Source organism: Alosa sapidissima, chromosome 14 (genome assembly GCF_018492685.1).
Source record: "Alosa sapidissima isolate fAloSap1 chromosome 14, fAloSap1.pri, whole genome shotgun sequence".
NCBI classification, from domain to species: Eukaryota; Metazoa; Chordata; class Actinopteri; order Clupeiformes; family Clupeidae; genus Alosa; species Alosa sapidissima.
In genome coordinates, this window is record NC_055970.1 from 35013950 (window position 1) to 35026664 (window position 12715).

The window sequence follows — 12715 nt, forward strand, 5'->3', positions numbered from 1 at the left end:
TCAATATCGATTGATATGAAACACTTATATCATGATTTACTTTTCAGCCATATCGCCCAGCCCTAATTGTAAATGTCATGTTTCATAGAAATGATAGATTAAAATTTAAATGATAATTCACAATCGGTGTTAGCTGTGAAATCATTTAAATATTATAAACATGAAATACACTTACGCATTTAAATTATATAAACATTTAAACAGTTAACTAGATGTATTTGTAAACCATGGGCAGATTCAATTAAGGATTTTAAATATGTGTGCTCAAGAATAGTAGATGTACTCAGTTTTATATATTATATTAAAACTTTTTAAAAAAAATCATACCTACTTTTTTTTTTAAAGTGTTGCATCAATAAAATTGAGTAGACCCTAGTATAAGGTTTTACAGTGTACATAACATCTCAAGTTACCACCATCTGAGTATAAAGTAATATGTAACATTCAGGATAAAAACAAATTTGTTTGATTTTAATGCATTTTTTTCTTGATGTGGTATAAGTCTTTTATTAAGAGCTTTTATAAAAATGTATACATTAAACAAATTTCAACAAAGGGTTAACATTAAACAAACAGAAAAGGGAACTGGAATCTTTAGTATCGTTCTTTTGGGATAACTTTGTTACCACTGGTTGCTATTGGAACAAGAAGTTTCCGATACTCCAGAGGGAGGAACTTCTCAATTAGAACATTCACCTGGGAACAGTCAATCATAAATCCCTGCCTGTGAAGAAAAAAAACATAATGAACACACCCAATCAATGAAAACACTTCACACAGTATAGCATCACAAACAAGCTTAACCTTTTGGTGCCTATATCAAACATTCAATTTTTAGTGCTGGATGACCAACAAACACACAAACACAAAGCATTTCTCAAGTAGGCCTAGAGGGTAGGTACTACATCCCATATTACATATCCCCAATTTGTGACTGGTCAAAAACTTTTCAGCTGGCTCAAAGCTCACTGGCAAGCCAACTGTGCATCAGATCAAACTTACAAAAGAGGGGGAAAGCGTACTAGCCAAAAAGCACAATCTGAATATAGGATAAACAACAATCATTCTGCTCCAGATCAAATTTAATGCCTGCCCTTATACAATTCCAGGCATTTTAAGGTCTTAAAATGTCTTCTATTTCATTTCTGATATTTAAGACTTTTTAAGGATCCATGAGGACCCTGCTTACAACCTTTTGGCATTTTCAGCTAGAACAAACATATTGGTCAAGAGAAAGTCAACATTAAATATTAATATTTGCCACGGGTATGAATAATTTTGCTCTAAACTATATGTATATAATAGATTTTGGAACTCATATTACTTGGAGTTTATATTTTTGATTATTAATAGTATTTTATGATCTGCATAATTACTTTTGTAGGTAATTTGAATATTTGGATAGGCGTTTCATAATGCTTTTTGAACCATGCACTTTATTAATGTCATTATGACGTATCAGTGGTAAATCTAATTAGGTGCCTTTCACTTTGAGTGTTGTAGTCTACGCTAATTTTCTCTGTGAGGACTTGTAGATTTCTGTGCCACCGTCCATGTTATTTAGGCCACTAGTGGAAATTACTTGTACATAAGGATATGTGGATGCAATTCATTAGGCTTTGTTTTTCTATGTTGAAATGTTGAAAAACCAAATAAATCAAAGACAACCTATCTCTTCTGTGATCCAAAAAGATTAAGTGTGGGATAAGTGTTTATTTCTGGTGAGCATTACATGAATGACAAGCAGACTTGATGTAGCTAACTGGATAGCAAAAAAAGATCAAGTTATTTCCAGATGAAACATCTGCCAATTATAGCCCAAGCCTAGGTTGTGTAGCCTTTTACTTGTGTCATTTAGTAGGCTAAATCAGTTGATGAGCTTAACAATGCTATTTGTTGACATTAATCCTGAGGAAGAACACCAAAATTTACTCGATTGCTGTTCCCGCAGTTTACAGTTCTCAATGTATTTTTTTCTTCTCACGTCCGGATCTTACGGAGCCCCTAAGGGGACATGAGCAAAAAAAATCTAAAGTTTGGTTTCATGTGCTCACGTGAAACTTTCATGTGCTCATCTGAAACTTTCATGTGCTCACGTGAAACTTTCATGTGCGCACGTGAAACTTTCACGTGAGCACATGAACGTTTCGTGTGCGCACGCAAAACCTTTTCACATGAAACTTTCACGTGAGCACATGAAACTAAACTTTAGATTTTCTTTTGCTCAAGTCCCCTTAGGGGCTCCGTAGGATCTCCTAATCAACAATAAAAACACGCTAACTTCATGCAAAGGAAAGGTGAGGGGCCTTGTTTAATTTTTGGGTCCCTACACACACACACACACACACACACACACACACACACACACACACAAGAAATGAATTAGTTTGACAGGACCTAACGTGCGTGCTGTCAAACTAATTCATTTCTGATTCTAAGTCATCACGAGTAAAATATCTCAGGAGATCCCCACTCAGCTTTACAGCTAGTAATCACAACTAGTAGCTACAGGTTACAGCTAGTAACTACTTGTCAGACGCAAACTAACGTGGATGAATTAACCACAAAATATTTCCACATGTGTAATATCAGAGAAGCAGCAAACGTTCGATTGATGGGTCTTAACTGGTTTCTGCTGAGGAGATCATGTTGACTCGCTACACATCAACGTGTGTGTGTGTGTGTGTTCTTGTTGGGGTTTTCCCTCTTGGAATACCTGCCAGACATAACATTGGCTACATCCTCAATTCCACCTTTGAAGTTTGAGATTGCATAGTAATTTTCATCGATATCCGACTTACAACCACCCTAATACTAATACACCAAGAAATAGTTCAAACCTGAAATATGTATTGTGGCTGTAACATGCTTCAGATGTTTAGGAACATGATTTTAGAAATTTTTACAAAGGAGGAACATAATTGGCTTAGACTTTTTAGATTACAAAACCGAAAGTCACCTCTATTCAGAACAGGTTAAATTTTAAAATAATATTCAGCATTTCCAGTAGCCTGGAAATCTAGACACAACCTAGCGGCAGAAAATGTCATTTGCAGCCAGGGTCGTCTAGCAACTCTCTCAACTTTGGAAAAACCAAACTCTGGTCAATCACATCGTGTATAGAGTCGGTGGGCGGGCTTAACACAGAGTTGCGACGGTTCTGTGTGAATTCCCTGCTACTTGAAATCAAAGATGATGGCTGCTGCTGCTGCTGGCGAACAGCAGTCTTTCAAATCAGCTTTCTGCGCGACTCTTAAAGACTTGGAGTTAAGCTTTACTTTACTTTGAGAAAAGAGAACAAAGTACGCCACTGAAGTCATTCCTAAAAAAGAAAGATTGGTTGTAGTGCCATCCTATTGCATGCAGAGGGAATTTGAAAGACAACCGTTTATCCCACCCCTTGGATTGAGCCCTGCCAATGGTGTGTTCCCAGACCCAACGTCTTGATGTGGGTCTGGCTTGTCAGACTACATTTCCAGACCTTATTATTGTTTCCCAGAAAATATTGTTTCGATGGGGGTGGAGGGCATCTGGTGGATGCACCTGGACCATGGCCTACACTGACCTTCTCATCAGGAGCTCCACATCGTCCTTTTCAATAGTTTTCCTCTTAGCATGGCTTGCAAAAGCCTCCAAGTCCTCAGCCACACGTCCAAAATACCTCTGCAGACTTAAAACAAATACAACAATATTTTCTGTGATATTCTGAACATACTTTTCATTTTGTTGTGCTAAAAGTACCCAAAAGTCAAAGGAAAGTCATCATGAGAAAAAGCATGTTACACAAATGTAGCTGTTTAAAATAGTCTGTAGTTCAAGGGAGAGAGTATCATTTGAATGGGGGGGGAAAAACAGTGCAATTAAACCCTTCCAATAGTGATGGGGACGAGACCGCCTATGCCGAGTCCGAGTCAAGACCGAGTCTTTGAAGGGTCGAGACCGAGTCGAGACAGAGCCTGTTGGTTTTCAAATACAGTCGAGTCCGAGTCAAGACCGAGTCTTTGAGGAAGCAAGTCCGAGTCGAGACCGAGTCCTTTAGGAGTCGAGACCAAGACCATAAAACAATTTCAGTTTTAATATTCATAATTTAATATCACCCCAGTTAATAATCAACAGTTAGGCCTACAGACTAAGCTAGATTGGGAATTGTTTAGAGGAGCAGTCTTAACGTCTTAATATGGACTATGCTGACCTACAGACACTCACCGGCAGCAGATCCATAGAGATAAATAAACGGCTCTGACGGCAGTATCTTTGCATTGCACCATGGGATGTCATTTTCAAATAATGCCGGTCAACATTGCATTTTATTATTATTGTTGTTATGTGTTGTCTGTTTTTTTATATGAACATAAAAAATGCGTTGGTCTCGAGGACTCGGTCTGAAATTACGAGTCCTTCTCCTCCCACTGTGGTCCGAGACCGAGTCAAGGCCGAGTCTTTGAAGGAACGAGTCCGAGACGAGACCGAGAAAGCAGAAATTGGTCTCGAGACCGGACTCGAGTACTACATCACTACCTTCCAAAGTAAGCCTTCAATGCTCCTGAACATTATTGATACAAAATAATGTATGCCTCAGTGCAAGCCTCTTTCTGTTTCACATTTACAGACCAGCCAGACTGAACAGTATAAGGATTGAGAAGACTAATTAGTTGAATTTAATGAAAACTGTGTTGGATTGATTCTTCAAATTCAAGATTTTTATTTTTTACAAAAACTCACATACAACAATTAAGAAGGGAAAGTGGCTTGAATGCATTAGGGACATTATATGAAACGGGTGTCATTTGATGAGATGCATAAGGCACAAACTAGAGCCAAAGTGTGTTTCTAAAGCCTAAAGCTAATAATGCAAGGGCTCTTGTTAACATGATGTACAAGAACATATTATTCTTAAAGAGTATCACACTATTTTTAACCATTTCTCACAAGTACATGACCATTTCTATGTGTCCGGGTTGACTAAAATATCACCACGTAAATGTTATATTCTTATCAAACTTTTGTTATTTTCAGAATTAAATGTATTTTCCTGATGACATTACACATATTTATTAAGAATAAAATCATGTTGTTTGGTAAATATCTTATGATTTTTTTTTGCGTCCCCTGGTTTCACTTACCACCCTGTCATATTAACTTATTTTGTCTGTAAATAGCATAGTTACTTGCAGGGATGCAAACACATGTGGTGAAAAAAGAGAGTAACACGACTGATTCTTTCAAGTCAACAATTTGATTATTTTCAATACTTCAAAATTTGTAATGATGCAATTCAATGTGATACTGGGGTCTGTTGTCGATAGGAAATTAGATATTTTTAAATTTCATGGATTCAAAAATGGCAATAATAGGCTAAACTATAGGCCTGTGACTTTGGAATCAGGTAGGTTACAGAGTTTGTTCTCCTTTTCTCCCTAAAACTTCTTGTCACTAGCTTCAGTAGATGCTTTAGAATTTAATAGAGGTGCACCGATTGATCGACTGGTAACCGTAATTGGCCGATTTACACATGATCGGTCATGACCGGCGACTGGCCGGTCAGTCTGAGAGATGCTGGTTTTATTCTGGTCAAATGCACTCGGGCGCTGCAGAAACAAAATCTCCCACTCAGGGCTGGATGTACAAAGAAAGTGCTAATACGCTAATACTAAAGCGCTAATCATTTTTCTATCCGCACCTGCTTTTAACAGGCAGATGTTTTTCACCGTATAGGCTACATATGGAGTACCTCCTCCTCTGTGTTTGCATATGCATCAATGCATATGGAAAACATGTTCCATGGCAGCAAGTTCAAATGAATCATTCAAATGAATTGTTTTTGTATTTTAGTTGGATATTGGATGTGAGAACAAGAAAATGGTTGTTCCATAATAACACAGTGCATTTATTAGTGTGTGAATGTCCCACACGGCATTATAGTTTGATACTGCAGCTGAAGTTCGGCTAAAATTGGTATCGGCAGGTCAAACTGAAAAATCGTAAATTTAACATGGTTTAAAACTCATATGTTGCAGAAGTGACATTTCTGACACTGTAAAAGGAAACTAGCCTATTTGGAATATTCTGTAGGCCTGTTGCTCCTTTATGAGAACACTTTAACTGACTAATCAAGCTTTCATTAGACTATTGAATGCTTAAAACGTGAATGCCATCTGTACTTAATTCACCATTAACTAAATTGGTGTGGCTCCTTTAAGTGCATGGAGCGAGTGGCTACTCAATGAGAGAGGAAAAGAGAGAAGAAGCTGCTGCAGAGCCCGTCTGATTGCTGCCAAAGCAGAGTTAGTGAAGGAGACTTTTAACTTTCTTCTTTTGATACAAATCTTATCATTATTTTCTTTATTAACCAAGCAACTGAAATTAATAGGTCATTTGTTTGATCCAAAATACTCTTTCCTGTAGAATTACAACTAATATAAACATATTTTTGAGCAGGGGTGCTGAATAACAAAATAATGGATGTCCAACGATTTCTCCCCTAGCATGATATTGTAACAATCTTGCAAAGTTGTTTTAGAAAGGTCTTTATTGGTTAAGAACCAAAACACACGAACCATAATGCCGGGCCAGACCTGGCCCTTATGCTCCAGCACTAAACATCATGTGAGGCTGTATCTACAACACACACTAGTTAGACCCGGTTATGAACACTGTAATCAACTATAAACATAAACACGACAGTCAGGACTCACAACATTGGTAACTTGCATGGTTAACATTAACATCCAACATAACACATCAACCGAACAGCATCATGGGAGCACAGTCATCAACAGCTAGGCTCAGCTCATTACACAGCCCCCCGAGACTTAGTCCATGTCCCCTTGACTCAAGTCTTACCCTACGTCAGTCCATGAGTCTGGCTGGGACGCGACGCTGGCATTGGGGGCGCCCCGCTGTCGCGGCGGTGACTTCCGGTGAAGGCTGCACGGTGATCGGTGTTAGAGCCACAGCTCCATTGTCACCAAGTTCCACAGAGTCAGTGTCAAAGTCTCCACGACCCTCAGCTGAGGCCAGGGGTCGATACGGGGCCAGTCGATCACGGTGGAGAGCCACAACTCTCCGACGCTTAATCAGTCTCACACGATAGAGAAGCTGTCTGATGTGGTCTAAGACATCGCACGGCCCGATCCACTGGCTAGTGAGTTTCGGGGAAATGCCTTTCTTTCTCTCCGGGCAGTACACCCACACTTTATCGCCGGTCTGGAACTCCTGGCCGCGACAGCGCGTATCGTAAGCTCGCTTTTGACGTATTCCAGCTTCACTCCAACTCGTGTACTCCGACATCGACAGCTACCCGCTCCATGGGAGCCCCGACTGCGTATTGCTGCAGCGGAGCGTGCGAGCGTCGCGTGGGGCCCTTCTTCGCTGTACAGGAGTCACAGCAGTGAACATGCAGTTCAACGTCCAGCCTGCATCCCGGCCAATAGAAGTGGCCTCTCAGCCGACGAAGAGTCTTTGCAATGCCGAAATGAGCCGCCCCCACTGCCCCATGCACATGTTCCAGTACACAGGCTCGTAATCCAGCTGGAACCAGCAACTGGAAAATGTCAGATTGTCTATCGGGAGCTCGCCAGTGTCTATACAACAGTCCTTGACGTGCTACTATTCCCGGCCACTGTGAATAAATCGCTTTGGTCTCTGGATCGAGTGCTGACACGTCAGTCCATGGCGGTCGCAGACCGGCTTCGATCCATGACCACACTCGGCCGAGCGTGGCGTCTTCCGATTGCGCCTTCCGGATCTCCTCCCTCGACATCACGTCCACCGGCGACTGCGCATCCGTGGCCCCAGCTGCCGCTCTGCAGTGCTGCGTTGTGGTGTTGGGCTGAGGTGCGTTGTCTCCAGTCTCTCGATCACTGTAGCTGGTAGCGGAAGGCGGCGAGACAACCTCGGGGTGCTGCTGGCGAGCGTTGACTCTCTCGCTGGCGTGCTGCTGACGAGCGTTGGCTCCCTCACTGGCATTCTGTTGGCGAGCGTTGACCCTCTCGTTGGCGCGACGCTGGCTAGCGTTGAAAACAGCGACTCTCTCTCTCTCTGCCAGCGGTGATGCAGCCTGTAGCCGACGAGCGGGCTCCGGTTGAGCCGCGGCCAGGCTCCTCTCCTCCCTCCGGTGGCAGTGTTGGCCCTGGTCTGCTGCACACGGACGCCTGGACAGGGCGTCCGCGTTGCCGTGAAGGCGACCCGCCCGGTGTCGAATCTCCATGTCGTAGTCCTGGAGCACCTCCAACCAGCGAGCCAGCTGGCCCTCTGGTTCTTTGAAGTTCAGCAGCCAGGTGAGCGACGCGTGGTCCGTTCTCAGCAGGAACCGTTTGCCGTAGAGGTAGGTTCGGAAATGGCGCACTGCCACCACCACAGCCAACAGTTCTCTGCGGGTCACGCAGTAATTCTTCTCCGCTCGGTCCAGTGAACGGCTGAAGTATGCGACCACTTGCTCGCCTGCTTGTGAGAGGATGGCGCCAACGCCCACGTCGCTGGCGTCGGTGTCCAGGATAAACGGCAGTCGAGGGTCAGGGAAAGCGAGCACTGGGGCCTCACATAGCGCCCTCCGCAGCCGCCGGAATGCCGCGTCGCACTCCCGTGTCCACTCAAAGAGTCGGCCCTTGTGCGTCAATTGATGCAGCGGGCTGGCGACTGTAGCAAAGTCCCGAATGAAGCGCCGGTAATATGACGCCAGGCCCAGGAAGCTCCGCAGCTCAGCACCGTCACGTGGAACAGGCCAACGTCTCACCGTCTCCACCTTAGCTGGGTCAGTGGCCACTCCGGCAGCCCCCACGACATGGCCCAGGAACCCGGTTTGCCTCCGGAACAGGTGGCACTTTTTCGGGTGCAGTTTGAGCCCAGCACCTCGTATGGCGTCGAACACCTTCTCCAGATGTCCTATGGCACCGGTGAAGTCCGTTGCATGACACAGGATGTCGTCCAGGTAAACCACGCAGCATGTTCGTGGAATGCCCGCCAGGACACGCTCCATCAACCGCTCCAAGTTCGCTGGCCCGTTGCATAGGCCGAACGGAAGTACCCGGAACTGCCACAGCCCTTGCCCGATGGTGAACGCTGTCTTCGGCCGAGCTTCCGGGGGTAGCTCAATCTGCCAGTAGCCACTGCGCAAGTCCAGCGAACTAAACCAGCAGGAGCCGGCAATGGTGTCCAGCGCATCGTCAATGCGGGGGAGCGGGTAGGAGTCTTTCCGGGTTACCTGGTTGAGGCGCCTGTAGTCAACACAGAACCGCCACGAGCCGTCCTTCTTCCGGACGAGTACAGCTGGCGCAGCCCAGGGACTACTGCTTGGCTCTATTACTCCTGCCGCGGACATCTCCTTTATCTTTTCTTCAGCTGCTTGTCGTTTGGCGAACGGCAAGCGATGAGGTTGAAGTCGGATGGGCCGGGCATTTCCGGTGTCGATATCGTGTTGGACCAGGCTCGTTCGGGTGCAGTCCTCATCTCTTGCGGCAAAGATGTTGGTGTACGCTGCTAGTAGCCTCCGCACCTGGCTACCCTGTGCTTCACTCAGCCCCTCACAGCTACGAGTGCAGAGTTCATTTACGGCTTGCTTTGTCTCTAGAGGGCCGCGCTCTCTGAGCGGAGAGTGGTGATTGCTCAACCCGCTCACCTGGCTCCTCTCTGGTGGGCGTGAACTGAGCAGTGGCGGACTCAGCAAGCGGACCTGGATGAGGCCTGTTGTTTTCGCGGGCTTGAGTTTCGCGGGCTTGTGTGGGGAGGGGCGGTGTCTTGGATGGCGAGCACTCTTTGCGAGTTTGTTTTCTGCGGGCTTGTGTGGAGCGAGTTGGTGGGTTCTTCGTCGCGCCAGCTCTCCGCACTTCGTTCTCTGTCTTCCCCGCCGTGTGCAACACTACGCTGCTCGTCCCTAAGTGTAGTGTGAACCGGGAAATGTCCACCACAGCCCCCCATTTCTCTAGCACGTCCAGGCCGAGAATGCAATCATCCTGAATGCTAGCCAACCAAAGCTGGCGGCTCGCCATCTCACCATTGATGCACACACACACACCACTTTTTGTCCATACAGTTCCGCTCGCTCTCCGGTAACTGTGGTGATACGTGTTTTTGTCTCTTCCCAGCCTCGGGGTCTGACTACCAGCGTGCCGGGTAAGAGACCGGGGTGCACCAGCAAGATGGTGGAGCCAGTATCGATCAAGGCGCGACACCGAGTCCCGTCTAGCGTACAGTCCACATAGAGTCCTCTTGTTTGGCCGAGCCGGCCCAGCCGTATGCAGTCCATAGCCAGGGAGGTAGTGAAACTCGAAGGTGGCATCCCTCCCGCCATGCCACCTCCCTCTAGTTTGACTGGGGCGCACGCTTAAGGGGTGCTGGGGCGGGACAGTACCTCGCAATGTGCCCCGGCTCGCCACACCGGTAGCATCCGTCTCCGCTGGCCGGCCTATTCTATTCGCGTGGGCGGCGTTGTGGTGGCTGTGCTGTGGTCTGGGGGCGCTCAGGCGAAGGTGTTCTCTCAGCCGCTCCGGGTGGATGCCTCGCACAAACGCTTCCAGTGCCATCTCTTCATGTAGACTCTGGCTGTACGTTGGGTAGCCCCGCCGGGCATACAGCTGCAGGTCAGCCGCGAACTTGCCCAGTCTCTCGCCCTTGTGGCGCCGTCTGGAAGAGAGTTGTTCGCGAGCATCGCTGGTGAAGATCCTCTGGCCGAATCGTCGTTGCAGAGCGGCCTCGATTGCAGTCCAGGTTGCTTGCTCTGCCGGAGGCAGGTCTTCTAATACTTGTAGCGCTTCCCCCTCCAGAGCCAATGCCACCTGTACGCCCGTTCTCTCCGCCGACCAGCCATTCAGCTCGGCTGCCAGCTGGACCTGCACCAGGTATGTCGCCAGCGGCCTCTCACCATTGTAGCGGGGCAATTTGGCGTTGGAGCACCCTTCTGCCGCCGTCGCACCGGGGACCAGCCGATTTCCATCGCTCCCGTGTGGAGCGGGTTCCAGTGGCGGAATGCTGCCATTAGCCCGGTTCGTCTCCTCCTGTGGCCGGGGGCAGGTTTCTTCGTTACGGTCACACTGCAAGCTGGCTCCGTCTGCTGGGCCCAGCAGGTGGCCACGGGCGAAGAGCCGTCTTCTCATCATCGCCGGGGTATCGGTTGCAACTTTCTCCTCCCGTCCAGTAGGGGTCGGCATCCCACTTCTGACACCAATGTAACAATCTTGCAAAGTTGTTTTAGAAAGGTCTTTATTGGTTACGCACCAAAACACACGAACCATAATGCCGGGCCAGACCTGGCCCTTATGCTCCAGCACTAAACATCTATGTGAGGCTGTATCTACAACACACACTAGTTAGACCCGGTTATGAACACTAATCAACTATAAACATAAACATGACAGTCAGGACGCACAACATTGGTAATTTGCATGGTTAACATTAACATTCAACATAACACATCAACCGAACAGCATCATGGGAGCAGTCATCAACAGCTAGGCTCAGATCATTACAATATGATTCGAATTTAGACAGCTAAATACGCCATTTCAGCGCCGTGTATGAGTAGACCTAAGAGCGAGAACAGCCACATTCCACTACAACTATGGGCAGCACTTGCCACTCAGACTCATCAATAAAAACTGCGCGCACACGCACACGCACACACACACACACACACACACACACCAGACCCATAGAAGCGCACTTGACTTTACATCATTAAACTATTTCAGTATATTGCTTTTCTGATTGTCAAAGCCACACCAGAGATGTTTGGCTTGAAAATATAATTAGGCTGCAATAACCTACAATGGCAAACAATTTCTGAGTAGCCCATCTTATTACCTGTTGAGGAGTACGGTCACAAATATGTGATCAGATGCAGCTGGGCCCCTGGGAGTACGATCACAAATATGTGATTAGAACGTTTTAGAAACGTTTTAGAAAAAGGTTCTATAACATGATGCAACAATTACCCTCAGGGACTTTTCTGCTATTAAACGATTTTAACACTGAAACTATAGAACGTTCATGTAGAATTCTAGAAGGAGCCAGGAAAATAATTCACTCTCTGGGGAACGGCATTGTCTTAAAGAATTCACTCCTCAACAGGTTAACCACCAATTACAGCGGTTTCTATCTGAGCGACTCCAATAGTGAAATGATTTCAGTGTCATATTTCGGTGGCACTAGCTAGCTAAGCTGTCGTGGAACTCGAGATGACATGTCTACTTATAGGCAACAGGTCTCACCAACACGAAATTCATGGATTTGGGCTAGATCAGCCACATTGCCTGACACTAACAGAAACTGAGCCGTAGGCCTACGTGAGGTCGTGGGCTTGCCAAAGACTAATTGCAAAAGATGCATCCTACCTCATCTGTTGTTGTTTGGTATTCGAAATTGGGCTTTTCACAATCCAACGATATATCCATCCAAAGTGCAAACTAGTTGGTGATGGTATATGTAACTGGCAGTATGCATGCTACACGGAGTTCTAACAGGGCAGTGCATGGCCTAATAAGCAGGCAAGATATAACCCACGATCGCCATGGTTTCGTTATCAATTCGTGTTCGTGGTAATAATGACAGCAACAATAAAACCATCTTGATCATCATTTTTGACAGATCAGCAGCCTGCTCTGGATGGTCATATGCATAGTTAGCCTATCTAGTTTACATTTTAAAACACTGAATCTACGGTCTTTACTGCCGGGAGAGAAAAAAAAAATCCTGTATTCTTTTCTGTAGCCTAGGCCTAATA

At 45.9% G+C, this 12715-nt stretch overlaps 1 protein-coding gene across 2 annotated transcripts in view; it reads right to left on the bottom strand.

The window, feature by feature from the left end:
- Positions 1-479: 479 nt before the first annotated feature.
- Positions 480-12715, bottom strand: part of cenpt (centromere protein T) — a 71247-nt gene continuing 59011 nt past the window's right edge. For both annotated transcript variants that reach the window (XM_042061052.1, XM_042061051.1), the window contains 2 exons: positions 3566-3670; positions 480-724 (listed from right to left, as the gene is read on the bottom strand). In XM_042061052.1, the coding sequence (XP_041916986.1) occupies positions 595-724; positions 3566-3670 (235 nt within the window). In that variant the 3' untranslated portion in view covers positions 480-594. The remainder of the gene's footprint in view (positions 725-3565; positions 3671-12715) is intronic.